The sequence below is a fragment of the Pteronotus mesoamericanus genome, unplaced genomic scaffold, assembly GCF_021234165.1.
Source record: "Pteronotus mesoamericanus isolate MK-2021 breed Mesoamerican mustached bat unplaced genomic scaffold, CSHL_Meso_final scaffold_128, whole genome shotgun sequence".
NCBI lineage: Eukaryota > Metazoa > Chordata > Mammalia > Chiroptera > Mormoopidae > Pteronotus > Pteronotus mesoamericanus.
The window spans coordinates 862,454-878,353 of NW_026555305.1; the positions used below are offsets into that span (position 1 = coordinate 862,454).

At 46.1% G+C, this 15,900-nt stretch overlaps 1 protein-coding gene across 1 annotated transcript; it reads right to left on the reverse strand.

Annotated features, from left to right (window-relative positions):
• Positions 1-592: 592 nt before the first annotated feature.
• LOC129082426 (zinc finger protein OZF-like) lies at positions 593-1,857 on the reverse strand. Its single transcript, XM_054588130.1, is given in 2 exon segments — positions 593-1,041; positions 1,044-1,857. Coding segments are annotated over 2 exon segments (1,263 nt in total).
• Between the last annotated feature and the right edge of the window lie 14,043 nt (positions 1,858-15,900).

Sequence of the window (15,900 nt, forward strand, 5' to 3'; positions counted from 1 at the left end):
GCAGATGAATGGGTAATGGTGGTGTATGCACACACTAAATGAAAAGAAACGCAAATATGAGGAAACATTTAAGATTCCAATTATATAAAATTCTAAAAAACAAAAAATCAATAGTTGTCCTGGCTGAGTAGTTTAGTTGATGAGAACATCATCCTGATATGCCCAGGTTGTAAATTCAGTCCCTGGTCAGGGCACATGCAAGAATCAACCAATGAATGCATAAATAAGTGGAACAACAAATCAGTGTTTCTCTCTCTCAAATCAATAAATAAATTTTAAAAATCAATAGTTGCCTGGGAATGCAGGGGAGATCACAAGATGATAGTTTGTTATGATGAAGGTTTTCATGGGTTTATATAGTTACCAAAATTGTACATTTTTTAAATAATCTTGTTTCATGATGTGCCTATATAACCCAATAGAGTTTTAACAGAAATGGTTTCATATGACATGAACCTGCTACTCATAGGCAGTTTCCACACCATGGATGTTCAAATATATGATGTCAACTTTAGGTTGATGACACCCTCACAAGATTCTGTCATGTGTGGTATGACATAGAGCTCATTCCCTGCTATCCCATCTCATCCCATCATGCTGAATGAGGCCTTTCTCCGCTGTGAATTTCCTGATGCCCAGTGAGGTTAGACCTCTGACTGAAGGCTTTCCCACATTTGAAGCAGCCATAAGGTCTGTCTGGGATGTGAAGTTTCTGGTGCTTAATCAGAGCAGATCCTCGACTAGAGATCTTTCCACATTTGCTATACTCCTGAGGCCTGTCTCTGATGTGAACTTTTTGGTGCTGAGTAAATTGGGTGCTTTGGCTAAGAAACTCTCCACAGTCACTGCACTCATAGGGTCTTTGTCCCATGTGAACTCTCTGGTGCTGAGTGAGGCCAAAGCTTTGGCTAAAAAGTTTCCCACATTCACTGTACTTATAAGGCCGTGACCCGGTATGAATTCTCTGGTGCTTAATGAGGGTAGAGTTTCGGCTGAAGAGCTTACCACACTCAGTACACTCATAGGGTCTTTCCCCAGTTGAATTCTCTGATGCTTAATGAGGCTGGGGCTCTGGTTAAAAATTTTCCCACATTCACCACACTCATAAGGCCTTGCTCCTGTGTGAACTCTCTGGTGTTTAACCAGGTTGGAGTTAGAGGTAAAGAATTTCCCACATTCACTGCACTTATAAGGCCGTGACCCAGTGTGAATTCTCTGATGCTCACTAAGGCTGGAGCTTTGGCTAAATAATTTCCCACAATCGCTGCATTTATATGGCCTTTCTCCCGTATGAATTCGCTGGTGCCAAACAAGTGTGGGTTTGTTGCTAAAGGTTTTCCCATACTCGCTGCACTTGTAAGGTCTTTTTCCAGTATGAATGCTCTGATGCTGAACAAGTATGTGTTTGTAGCTGAAGGTTTTCCCACATTCGCTGCACTTATACGGCCTCTCTCCAGTGTGGACTCTCTGGTGTTGAGCAAGTCTGTACTTTTGGCAGAAGGCTTTCCCACAGTCATTGCAGGTATAGTGCTTCTGCCCAGCGTGAAAGGCCTCCTCACACTCACGGTGAAGGAGCAGGTGAAGGCCTGAGTTAAGCGGGGAGTCCTTCCCAGCCTCCCAGCACATGGATGGTGTCTCTGATATGTGAACAATGCAGCTCTTCACACAGGAGGCCTTGTCTGTGTTCCTTCTAAAGAGTTTCTCTCTACTGAGCTGCTTCTCGAGCTGGTGAGATTTCCCAGATGCTCGAGGATTCTTGGGGGTTCTTCCTAGGTTGTCAGTTAGATGCAAATCACCTTCTAAGGCCAGGCCACACATCTCCCAGAGGTCAGCCTCAGGAGTATTAATCTGTGACATTTCAGGAACATTCCGCTCAGGAGTTGCATCTTCATCCTCTGCTCCATGCCAGCCTGAAAGCAGAGAAAATACTAGTGAACTTCATATAAATGGGGGTTAGGAAGGGGCATCCCCATCACAAATGTGTGTCTGACAACCAAGGATAAGCCCACAGGATTTCCCAAACAAAGGAGCTGGGGTGGGTTGAGGAAGGACTCTGCACAGTACCAGGCCTCTAAAAGTGACTGAATAGGGGGAACCAGACCTCTACCTGTGACGGAATAGGGGGAACCAGGCCTCTGAATGTGACAGAATGGGGGACCCAGCAGACAAAAAGCAACAAGGATGGGAGCTGAAGGAGAAGGCAGGTCCACAACTCACTTCTCTGGGAACACTTGTCACTAGGGCCAATGCTGTTGGTGAAAGGTGTGAGAAAAGGTGTGTCCTGTCCCAGGAAAATCTGAGTGTCGCTGAGTAGCTGGTGTCCAAGGGCTACTTCAGGGATAGGCACAGACATAAGGATACATTGAGTGTGGGCCAAAATTGGAGAGCACAGTGGAGTGGAGGATGGGAGGTGAGGGGTAATCCTTGGTCAGAAGTCACAGTAGAAATGACAGGTACACAAGTGTCAAGAATGGGGAGTCAAGAGAAATGAGGTATACAGAGAGCCACTGGCCTTGGCAAAACAGCGTTGGGCATAGGGCATGTCTCTGATATGAGCTGGACCCAGCCATAATCTCACACCCTCCCCCTGGTGCCAACACCAGGGCTAGGCCCACTGTGAGCCCCTTTTGCTGTCCCCACAGTCCTGTCCACTCTGTCTTGTACCCAGGGTTCTCCTCCCAGCTCCATTTAGACAATGTGGGACCTAGAAGATGCAAGTCCTAAGGGAAAATCAGGACCGGTGAGGGGTCAGCACTGGCCCAGGGCAACCCAACCCAAAAACCTCAGGAAAAACACCACGGTTCAGTTCCTGAGAAGGGTCCTACAGAAACAGGAATTCCTGGCACACTCAGGCCCCAGGAAATATCCACTATAAAGAGGCACATCCTGGGACACAGAGATGGCGTTGAAGCAGGGGGCAGCAGAGGCAGAGAGGAGCCGCAGGACTAACCCCATGTCTTTTGACCCACAAGCCTTCCCTGAAAAAGCTTCAAGGCAGCTGCTGCTGGGGCTACTTGGGGAAGGAGGCAGTATACATGACCAATCCTAGAACTTATGACAGGGGACTCCGACATTGTCCAGCTGTGAAGAGAACAGGGCTGCCCTTGGGGGAAAGATAGGAAAGGCAGAGCCAGCCTGGGGCAGGGGAGCGAGGGAGGGCCTTACCCACGGATGCCACAAATGCACAGACCTCCAGCATCACATTGTGGTACAGACGTCTCTAAGCCTCATCAAGGAGCCTCCATTCCTCCCGGGAGAAGTACACAGCCACATCCTCAAAGGTCACAGAGCTCTGTAATGAGGGGACACTTGTGTCCATAAGCAGCATCTTCTCTCTAGGAACCTGGAACTTTCCACATTCAAGCCTTGATCATTGGATCCAACAGGTAGCCAGACAGATGCAAGACAATAGCCTAAAGCCCCCTTCTCTCTTAAGCTCCTGGTATGAGGGCCCTGAGACTATTAGTTCTCGCACTGGACCTCCCGCATACATCCGGTCTCCCCACCACCTGACCCACAAAGTCAGCACTTCTCTGGCCTCCTCACATACCGTGCAACAGGACCCCATACACCCCAAACCTCCAGACCTACTGACAAGGCTTCCCTACCTTGTCCTCTGGCTCCAACCTCAGTCACCAGAACCAAGTGCATACCCACATGTCTCTGATCATCTCCTAGGTGGCACGTTATATCTCTTCAGCAGTTACAATCTCTGTCCATGTAACACTCATTCAAAATCTGTACCCACTTGACACACCTGAGGTAAGCTAGTCTGACATTCTAATAGCAAGTCCCACAGGAGCCACCAGGCTTGGGGGGTTTAGAAGCACCAATTCGACTTCACTATCGTCTCCATTCCCCCATGGAAACTTAGGCCGCCTGCTTGACTTTCTCCTCCCCCTACCTTCCTACTGAGGACTGACCACTTCACTTCCTTATCTGTCTTTATGACACCTACAGCCCCAAACTATTTTCCCTTGTCCCCAGTAGCAATGTCCCTAGAACCTGAGTACGCCCCTGTGTATAGCAGACCCAGAGTTCTATATTGGTCCATACACTGGATGCCATGTCTTGGGTATCTCTACTTGGAGGCCCTCCCTCCTCAGTGCTCTGGAACCTCATGTCCAGCTGTGTACTCTCACCGGCACTTGGGAGTCTCCAGAACATGAGACTTGATGTGACCCAAACCTAATTCCTCATCTTCTCATTGAAAAGCAGTACGTGTACTACTGCCTTCCCTGTCTGTTGATGGTACTTTCCAGCTTCCAGTTCTCTGTGACTTCTCAGTTACCTTTCACATTAGAAGATTTGGTCAACTCTACTTTAAAAAAATCCAAATGCCAAGTATTTCTCCCACCTCCCTAGTCCAGCCACATCCAATGCCTCCTTGATGGCTCAGTGTGTGAAGCCATGAGTTAGGTCACCTTTCTCCTCTGTACTAAAAATTCCATGGCCGCCATCACTCTCAGACCACCAGACACAGAGCCCTACAACACTCCCATCTCAGTCTCACATCCGCACATGTGTACATACTGCTCACACCGCTGGGTGCCACAACGGGGATCTCTCAGCTCTGACCTGGACTTTGAAACCTGGGGTTAGGATTTCTCTAGGGTTGCCAGACACCAAGGGCAGGAAGGGAAGAGGCAATGGAATTCCCAATACCTGATACTCACTAGTGCAGGGTCTGTAAGTGCTTCTTCTGAAAGCACAAGCTGGGAAACCTGTGGGAAGACCAATGTCACCTTACTTTAATTCCTGTCAGCAATACAAGTAAAAAAAATAAAGAAGCGAAACACAGCGTTTTAGGTGAAGGGGGAAATAAGCATGTTAAGAGAGTACAATATGTTTATGGAGCTGTGCCATAAAATCATGTGACTCACTGGGAAAACACCAAGTGAAAAACCCCTCTGTCAGTCTTAGTTGGTGTCCTGAGTAGCGTCCATGAGGCTAGTGCGGCTGAGACAGAAGAAAAGGTGATGTATTGGAACAAGGGGGGAAGGACAGGGCACAGTGGCTACAGATGCAATTCGTGTCCACTGTAGCTCCAGAAAATGCAGCAGCGGAGAAGTCAGGCTGCAGCCCCCACACTACAGCCTGGAGCATAAGAGGGTGAGAACCTGTCTCCCTCATGTTACAGGGCGGGGGCGTGGGGGAGGCTAGAATAAGCATTTGGAAGCAGTGCTGAAAGAGAAGAGGTCCCTAAGGCAAGGACTCCTGAAACCCATGTGCCAGGAAGACCTGCCTATTGAAGCTGTTTACCACAGATGCATGATACATTCTCTGGAGTTGGCAGTGATGTTCATTGAGAGACTGGAAACTCATCTGGAAACAATTTGAAAATATTCCTCATTCAGATGCACATCTAAAGGAAGTGAGCAAGGTTTTAGAAGAGGTGTTTATTTTTGTGACTGAGACAGAAGAATTGGCAGAGAATATATTCAAGTAGTGAGAACAACAAAGGGAAGTCTCCTCTGTATCCACAAAATATTAGCTGAAGAAAATTATCTTCATAAACAGGATGTTATAATGCCTCCTTTAAGCAAAAACAAACAAAAAACACCACACACAAAAATTGTGCTTAATTATGTGAAGTTCATTTCTTGTCAATGGTAAGATGGGTATTTATAGGCTATTGCTAGCAATACTGAAAGAACCCTCTCTATATTTAAGTCCTAAGATTCCAAGTTCATTAAGACCAAACTAAATTTTCCTATGTTTTTCATATACTTTCATTCCACTTTTCAATAAAACTTATGAAGATCAAGTATAAAAAAGGTTAAAAGGAGCGCTTCCAAAAACAAAAAGACAAGTATACAAAACTTTGAGTAAGATGATTGACAACAAGCAGACAGTTGCAACTCTTCAGAATAGGATATTAGACACTTAATTTTAATATAAAGGTTATAAGAGAAAAATAAGTATTCATATATAGTGCAATTTGGTAAAGAATGCACAAAATAAAAGGATAATGTGACAAAATCATACGGGGAAGAAGGAAAAGGAGAATGAAGATAATAAGAGGCAATCAGAAGACAAAAAGAAACAATGGAGATAGCAACCAGAAAACAAAATGAATGGAGTAAGGCCTCAGATGGCAATAATCACCGTACCTGAACCTACCCAACAAAAGGCACAGGGAGCCCTGGCTGGTGTGGCTCAGCAGACTGAGTGCCAGCCTAAGAAGCAAGGGGTTGCTAGTTTGATTCCCAGTCAGGGCACATGCCTGGGTTGCAGGCCGGAACCCCAGTAGGGGGCGCACAAGAGGCAACCACACATTGATGTTTCTCTCCCACTCTTTCTCCCTCCCTCCCCGACTCTCTATAAATAAATAATTTTTTTTTTTAAGGCACGGGTAGCAGATGGATTAAACAGAACCCAAGTATATGCTGGTTGCAGAGTGCTCCTCTCAGCTCCAAAGACACACATGGGCTCAAAGTGAAGGTGATACTTCATGCAAAGCAAGTGCAGCGAAAGTGGACTAGAAAAAGAATAAATGAAGCTCTAAGTCCACAGAAGGAAATAAAAATTAGAGTGGAAATAATGAAAGAGGAGAAATAAATGAAATAGAGAACAGAAAAATGACAGAAAAAAATTAATGAAACAAATAGCTGGTTCTTTGGACAAATAAAGTTGATAAACCCCTGGTTAGATTCCAGTAAGGAGTAAAATAAAATCAGAAAAAGTTACAAGGGAACACCAAAGAAATACAGTTTTAATTCAAGAATACTGTGAAAGCCAATATACCAGCAAATTCAACAACCTAGGAGGGAACAAATTCTTAAAAGGATTTGAAACAATTACCAAACACTTCACAAAACTCACCTTGGCCAGTTAGCTCAGCTGCTTAGAGCATCATCCTGATACTCCAAGGTTGTGGGTTTGATCCTCAGGGCACACACAGGAATCAACCAATGAATGCATGGATGGGTGGAACAAAAAACCTAATATTTCTCTCTCAAATCAATAAATTTTTTTTTGAAAACTATATATTTTTTATTTGATCACATGCATTGTAATAGCAAAATTAATTGTGTGTGTGTGTGTGTGTGTGTGCTAGAGAACAAAGTTTTTATTCAGTCTCCGAGAAAGGAAAGGGGTGTGGTGTGCAGAGATACACCAGCATTGAGGGATCGGGGCTTTGAGCTTTTACTGGATTATCATTGGGTTATAAAAGGGGGGTTTGCTGTTGTGAGGTCCCTGGGCTCTTGTAACAGAAGCCGCAGTTTGTTCCACTGTTACCTTCTGCCTGTGGCTATACGGAGCGGTTAGTTCTGTTCTTGCTTCCAGTAATTTCCAGTCTCATTAAGAGTTGGAGAAAAATAAAAATGTTTCAGTATTGCTTATGAAGGTATAATTTACAAATTGTTCTGGGGGGAAAAAACCAAGTTTTCTTACATTGATCGCGGGCCGGGAAGATGGGTGAGAAGGAGGCTGTCCACAGAGTCTAAAGCGACTGAGGAGGATTAGAATCGTCTCTCCCAGCCTCACAGAGACAGGGTTAGGGGGGTTCGCCCAGGTCGAGCTTCTGCTGCCACTGCTCCCCTAGTGACGAGTCTCAGGAGGCCGGAGGAGAGGAAGAAATAGAGACTGTCCCGGATGGGGCACCACAATGTTAGGATGGCTGGTGACGCAGGCTGTGAACGAATTCACGAAGAGTAGAAAGTGTAGAGAATAAAGTTTTTATTCATTCTCCAAGAAAGGAGAGGGGCACGGTGTGGAGAGAGACACTAGCCTACTTGTGCGTGTGTGTGTGTTTTCTAATCTTTTTAATAAAATGTATTGGGGAGACACTAATTACGTTATATAAATTTCAGGCGTACAACTTCATTCTGTGACGTCTGTACACATCCTTGTGTGCTCACCCGCCCAAGCCTCGGACGGGACCCGCTTTGCCCTCTCCGTCTCCGCCCCCCACCTCAAGCCGTAGATTTTTACTGAATAGGAAAGAGCGTGGTGAGGGCGGAGGGAACCCGGCATTTACCTGACACGCCCCCGGGCCTGTGGGCGGAGCAGGGACCCGCACCCCGAGCGTCAGACCCGCCTCAGCGCAGCGGAAGCCGCTTCTTCCCGAACGGCTACCTCAGGCCGGCCCAGCACTTCCCACGCTGCGACCCCGGGACGGATTCGAGCTCCCCAGGGGTCGCCAGAGGCCGACGCCCGAAGACCAGCTCGAACAAGCCTGTTGAGCCCTCATTGGCCCGGTATCCGCAACGCGCGGCGCAGTGCCTTCCGGGTAACGTAGCTCTCAGTGCCTCGGGTCTGTAGGTAGAGCCGCGGGAACGGGTGTCCGCTGGCTCTGAGAAGAGGGCGGGGTTTCACGCTTTTTAAATGGGATGCACCCAGCTTTCCGTACGAGTCAGTCTGCGCCGATCGCAGAGCTCTGCAGGCGTCTCTCGTGTTCTCCAAAACCAAATGGGCACACGCGCCATATTGTCACTCAGACACAAAGTGCACCCACCCATGGCTGGGAATGATGACCTTTATCTTAGTTCTGTTCAAACCCGTGAAGACTGAAGCTTTAGAATCAGTTGGTGGAAAAGGTGACTGTATTAGATGAGCGTCGAGAGCGAAGACTACAGAGGGGCCCGAAACAGGTGGGGGTGGAGGGGCGCTTGAAACGTTGTGCCTCTGGCCCCCTTAGAAAAAACATAGAGCTTAGGGACATACTCATATTTTTTTACACCATATCCTGATGCCTTGATATGTACTATTCCCTTTATTTTTACAAGCTAAGACCTATCTGCAAAGGAGAACCATTTATTTCATGACATTTTCTGCCAGGGTGGGCAACTCTGTGATTCAGAAAGGGCAGAAAAAGGGGACGTCTGAACCTTGAGATATACGATTGGAGGACATGACCTCTTTCCCTTGCTGGGAAGTAAATATAATTTCACCTGCAACTGTAGTGACAATCCATGCGGAGTTGTAATCATCTCAGAAATATTTGTGAAATGTTGAAATCGCCGAGATCAGTGAGGTTTTACTTATCAAAGTTGGTAGCCAAAAATAATTCTTGTCCATGTGAACAAAGTTAGGATCTCAGTGAAGTATGAAGGGTCACAAGTCTGAGAAGTGATGGAATGAAGCTGAGCACATGGGAACACAGGGAACTTGGCTAACCTGAGGTTACGACTCTAAATTGTGACTTATTAAATCACTTTTGAGTACACTGAGCAATAGCGCCAGCTTGAAGAGAACTTAACCAGAATGCTAACAATAGGACATCTGTAGCATCACACTCATTCCCTCCTGAACAAATAACTGTGACGTGCCTGCTGCACTCTATGCACCATCGGGGCTGCACAGGACACATCAGGGTCCAGAGTCAAAAAGCCCTGCGTCAAAGAGCCCTGCCTTCACGAGGCCGTCACTCCAGTCAAAGGAGATGGACAATAAATATTAATGTCAACAGTCAATCACGTAGGATTTGCACACATTATAAGTGATTGTCAAAACAAAACAGAGAAAGTTAAGAATGCTATTAAATGAGGTTATAGCTGTGCAAACATTTGGAAGGCCTCACTTATATCTTAGCCTTGTGGATACCCTGGGGAATTAGTTGCAGGCAGAGAAGGTCAGAACAAAGACCCTAAATTCAGAGTGAGCAGGAGAGTGGGAAGAGGGATGCTCTGGGGCCAGCTGCACAGTAGGACAGGCTGTTTTGAAGAGTTTTTAGTTTTTTTAAAAGGATTTATTTATTTATTTATAGAGAGAGGAGAAGGGAGGCAGAAAGATCAATGTGAGAGAGAAAAATCCATTGGTTGCCTCTCCCACATCTCCAGCCAGGTACCTGGCCCACGACCCAGGCACATGCCCTGGTAGGGAATCTAACTGGTGACCTTTTGGTTTGTTGTACAATACCCAAACCACTGAGCCACACCAGTCAGGGCAAGAATTTTCATTTTGTTCTAAGTGTGAATTGGGTAGCCATGAAAAAAAGAAATTGAACAGAACAGGCCCTATTTTGTTAAGAAATTATGATGACTACTGTGCTGAGAAATGTAAGAAGCTGGAAGACGGTTTAGAAAATGAGTTCTAAAACCAAGGTGAGTGGGATGGTGGCTCTGACCGGGATCAGCAGTGATGGTGATGAATTGTGGGCAGATTTTTTAATGTTATGTGTATTTTATCACAATAAAAATAATAAACAATTTTGCTAAATGCCTTAAGAATGTTCATAGCACACAGACATACATTGAAGGTACTATTAGGAAAAGTATTCAAATATAAAATATAAAAGACACTTTGGTGGAAGCTTGTATAGGAGGTAGATGGTTCATAATTTTTTATTGATAAGTACTTCATGTGTAACTGAAGTTCTTGAGCTTACTCCAATTTCCTACACTGAACAACTTTATGTCAGGAGAGCCAAAGGGAGAACAATTTTCCCAATTCCATGACAATTTACCAATCTGATAGGTTCTATTTCTTTAGGAGTTTGCTTCAGTGAACAGCTCTGGTTTGAGGGAAACGCACGGGGAGGCTACAGGAATCCATAAAACCTCTGCATCGGTAGCTCTGGCAGTGACAGTGGCTCCAGGACAGTACAGGGCTGTGGATCCTGCAGGCTTCTGTACATCCTCGTCCCACACAGTCAGTTCCTGGGGCACAGTGATGCTCCTTTGGGTGGGGCTCATCCACTCTACTTTACGGCAGCCTCCTCCACTTCCTACTAACCCAACCAGTTTCTGTACAGAATACAGTTCCCACCCTGGGCCTTGCGGGTCTTACGTCCATGGACACATAACTAAATGACTTTTGACTTCAGGATGCAGGCTTCCAGTCAGGTCAGGGGAGTACACAATCCCTCAGCAATCCTGGAACTATTACACATCCTCTGAGTACAAATGACCCAACACAGGCTGCTGCCAAATGCGATGAAGATCATCCAGGCCACTGCCCTGTCCTCCAGCTGACTGCAGAACCACAAATAATCTTTGCATCCAGGGCACCAAACGCGGAGCGAAATCCTGTGAACTTTCCCAGGAGACCTCATGCAGCAACACAAATGGAGCCAAAGCTGGACTCAGAGCTGTTCTTTATTCCCCATTCCCTCTGAAACTGACAAGGTACAGGGCCCAGCAAAACCCGCTCCCCCTTCCTCCTGGCATAGTGCAGCTCTGTTCACACCCACAGCACAGTGCACGTAAGCCCAAGAAGCTACGTGCAGCTTAAGCAATAAGACCTTTTATTATTACAAAAGCCAGCGGGATGACTGGGGAGATTCTGTGTAGGGGCACCTGGCGACCCTTGTGAGACAGTAATGCCCCCCAAAAGGAAAAACCTCTGGAACCTGCTGGCTGAAGCCAACTTAAGTCCACTGTCCACAGCTGCCTGATGTCCACACCCAAACCAGCCAGGGGGCGGGAACGAGGCCTCGCCATAGGGTTGAAGTCCCTGCTGAACGCCTCAGACAAAGCAAAAAAGCACAGCAGTCTGTGCTCCCTGAGCATTTAAGGTACTACACAGAGGTTCCCTGTCAGCTAAGAGAGGCAGGACGGCTGCTGTGACAGACACTGGCAGTGACAGAACTCCAGCCAAGGGGTGTGAAAGTGCAACACAGTTCCCGAAAAGCCCCTCATGTACCTGGCACTTTAATCAGCTGCTCTGGAAGGACAACTGACTGTCCACTTGCCAGTGCTGCAAATCTGGATCAAACCACTATTTAAAAATAAAAAAAGAATATATCAAAATGCTGTGGTACTGACATAAAGACATACATTTAGAAGAATGAAGAACCTTATGCCTTAAACTTATGAGTAGAAGAATGAAGAACCCAGAAACAAACCCCCACACATATGCTCAGGATTTATTTATTTATTTGAGAGGAGAAGGGAGGGAGAAACAGAGGGAAAGGAACATCCATGTGTGGTTGCCTCTCATGCACCCTTTACTGGGGACATGGCCTGCAACTCAGGCATGTGCCCTGACTGGGAATTGAACCAGTGACCCTTTGGTTCATGGGCTGGCACTGAATCCACTGAGCCACACCAGCCAGGGCCATATGATCAGACTTTTAACAAGGGTCCAAAGACCATTAAGAGGGAAGCTTTTCAGCAGATGGTGTTGGGTAGACTGGATATCCACATGCAAAAGGATTTACCTGCATCCTTACCATCCACAACATAAAAAAATGAACTCAAAATTAACCAAAATCCTAAATGTTAAATACCTACAAGTATAATACTCTTAAAACAGGAAAAAAGTTTCATGACATCAGACTTAGCAATAATTTCTTAGACATGACATTAAAGGCAGAGAATAAAAATAAATTGGATGATGATATGTAAAAATTCTGTGTGAAAAGGGAATAAATGAACAGGGTGAAAAGACAACCCTCACAACGGGAAAACATATTTGCAAGTCATGTATCTGATAAGGAATTAGCACCCAGAACATGTAAAGAACTCCTACATTGAATGTAGTCAATAATGTTGAGATGACAGGGTACGGGGCCAGGTATGTTTTTGGCACAGCAAGGGGACTGCTCTGTAGAGTGCATGATTTTCTAGCCACTTTGCTTTACAATCTGAAACTGGTGCAGAATGACACTGAATGCAAACCATAGCTGAAAAATTTAAAAAGAAAATAAATTTAAAAAAGAACTCCTACATCTAAGTAACAAAAAAGCCTGATTAAAAAATGGGCAAAAACTAGCCCTGGCTGGTGTGATTCAGTGGACTGCATGCTGGCCTGCAAACCAAAGGGTCGCTGGTTCAATTCCCAGTCAGGGCACTTGACTGGGTTGCGGGCCAGGTCCCCAGTTAGGGGTGCAAGAGAGACAAATACACACTGATGTTTCTCTCCTTCTCCCTCCCTTCCTCTCTCTCTAGAAATAAATAAAATCTAAAGAAAAAAAGGGCGAAAATTAGAATAAGCTTTCACAAAGAACATATACAAACAGCCAACAAGCAGATGAAAAGATACCCAACATCATTAATCCTCAAGGAAAAGCAAATCAAAACCAGTGAAATAACACCTCATGTCCCTTAAGATAGTGTTATAAAAATGAAAAAAGAAAGTAACTGTTGATAAGGACGTAAAGACATTGTAACCCTTAAGCACTGTTGGTGGGAATGTAAAATGCTGTAGCAACTATGAAACACAGCCCCTCAGTTTCTGAAAAATATTAAAAAGTGAATTACCATGTGATCCAACAAGTCCACTTCTGGGTGCATACCTAAAAAGGATCAAAAGCAGGGCCTCAAAGCAACATTTGTGCAATCATGATTATAATGTTATTCACAACTGCCAAGAGGTGGAAGGCACTTGTGTCCATTGATGGATGGATACAGAAAAAGTGGCATATAAACAAAATGGAGTATTATTCACCTAAAAAGGAAATTATGACACGTGCTACATTGATGCACCTTGAGAAGATTATGCCGAGTGAATAAGCAAGTCAGAAAAGGAGAAAAACTTTATAATCCTTATATACAGTATTCTTGTATTTGAGAGTGGTCCAACTCATTGACAGAAGGTAAAATGATGGCAGTCAGGAGATATGGGAGCTGGGAATGAGTTGTTGCTTCATGGCTATAGTTTCAGTTTTAATAAGATAAAAAGACTTCTGGATGTTTGTTGCATAGTAACGTGAATGTATTATTACCACTGAACCTTACCCTTAAATATGATTAAAATTGCAAATATTAACTTATAATTATTTAAGACATGATTAAAAAAACACACACACAACTGCATAGCAGTACTTCCAGTGATAAATCAGAGCAGACTTTACTTTGAAGTCTGTTCTGGTTTGCCATACTCTTTGCTGTGAACGTCTTGGTGCCGAACAAGGTGGGAATTCTGCCTAAAGCCTCTCCCGCACTCGCTGCACTCATAGGGCTTTTCCCCCGTGTGAATTCTCCGATGTTTAATGAGGCTGGAGTTGTATCTAAAGACTTTCCCACATTCACTGCACTCGTAAGGCTTCTCTCCAGTGTGAACTCTCTGATGAATAATGAGTGTAGAGCCGTCCATAAAGAATTTCCCACACTCACTACATTCGTAAGTTTTTTCTCTGGTGTGAACATTCTGGTGCCGAATGAGATGAGAGTTTTGGCTGAAGAGCCTGCCACATATGGGGCACTCATAAGGCTTCTCCCCAGTGTGGTTTCTCCGATGTCTGATGTGATTTGAGTTGTGTCTAAAGAGTTTCCCACATTCGCTGCACTCATAAGGCCTTTCTCCACTGTGAGCTTTCTGATGTCTTTCAAGTGTGAAGCGGTACCTGAAGAACTTCCCACATTTGCTGCACTCGAAACGCCTTCCCCGAGTGTGAACTCTCTGGTGAATAATGAGTGTGGAGATGTCCACGAAAGACTTCCCACACACGCTGCACACATATGGCCTTTCTCCAGTGTGAACTCTCTGATGTCTTTTGAGTGTAAAACTATACCTAAAGGATTTCCCACATTCACTGCACTGATATGGCTTTTCTCCAGTGTGAACCCTCTGATGAATAATGAGCGTGGAGCTGTCTTTCACACATTTTCCACACTGGCTGCACTCATAACGCATTGGCCGGGTATGAACTCTCTGGTGTTCAGTGAAGCCAGACCTTTGACTGAAGAGTCCCCCACATTCAAGGAGCTTGCAGAGCCTTGTTTCAGTGTGCACTTTCTGTTGTTCAACACATATGTGTTTGTGGCTAAAGGCTTTTCCATATTCATCATACCTGTAGCCATTGTGCCCACTTTCCAGAGCCTCCCTGCCCTCAGTGACACGTGGTTTCCCTGCACTGCGAAGGGCCTCGTGTGGGGAAAGGCTGGAGCTGGCCTGAGAGTTCTTCTCATGTTCCCCACCCAGCAAGGTCCTCTCTACAGAGTGAACACTGCAGTTCTTCACAAATGAAGGTCTCCACTCATCCCATCCAGACATGTTCTTTCTGCTCTGCTCCATATGGCACCCAGAGAGACTGGCCACACATGTGTTAACATCTTGCTGTGGGTGTGTTCCATCCTGCTTCTCCAGGCACAAAATGTCTTTCAAGAGTGGGCCACACTTCCCCCAAGAATGAGACTTCTGGGTGGATGGATCTTGACTTGGCGTCCAGACCTGTGATGCTCCCACAGAATCACCTTGCCCCAAAGGGGCCTCCTCTTCCGGGGATCCAGGCCAACAACCTGTAAGCAGACAAATGCCGGTGAAGTGCATGTTGACTTTGGTGGGAAGAGGCAGCTCATCAGAAATGTGCGCCAGAGACGCCCTGGATTAAGGGACTGCGGACAGGCAAGGGGGCCTAGACACAGTGGGAGGAAGCCTGCGGTGCAGAGCTGGCCTGGGAGCTCACGATGGGAGAGCCCTGACCATGGGGCAGGACACAAGGAAGGGACAGGGTGGGGAGGAGAAGCAGGGTCTGCAGGTCACTCTTCTGCAAATGGCTTTCAACAAGGGCATGGCTGCTGGTGACCGGTGAGCACTGTGTAGCAGGTTGTGTCCAGACCCAGATATGTCTGACTGGGACACAGTAGCTGGTGTTCCAGGACTATTTAAGGACATGCGCAGATATCACTGCACCTTAAGTGTAGGTCCAATGTTGAGAGCACCACAAAGGGAGTAGGTAGTGGAAGGGAACAGGTGAGAGGTGGAGCCCACAAAATTTGGGGAAGCTGGGGACCCGAAGATTAGAAATGACAAGGGAAAAGGTAGAATGAAGGTAGCCTCTGCCCTGGGAACCACACGAGGGTGGGCACAGGCCTGGTGCCCAGTGTGATGCAGACCCAGCTCTGACAGCACGCCCTTTCCCAGCTCCCAGGCACAATGGCCATGCCTTGTTGCCACCGATAGAGGGCTATCTCCCCCGACAGGCAGCCAGGGCCCCCCTCCCTTGCCTCAGTGTGAGCACTGACATGGGACTTGGAACAGGTCCCCCTAGGTGAAACGCAGGGAAATGGG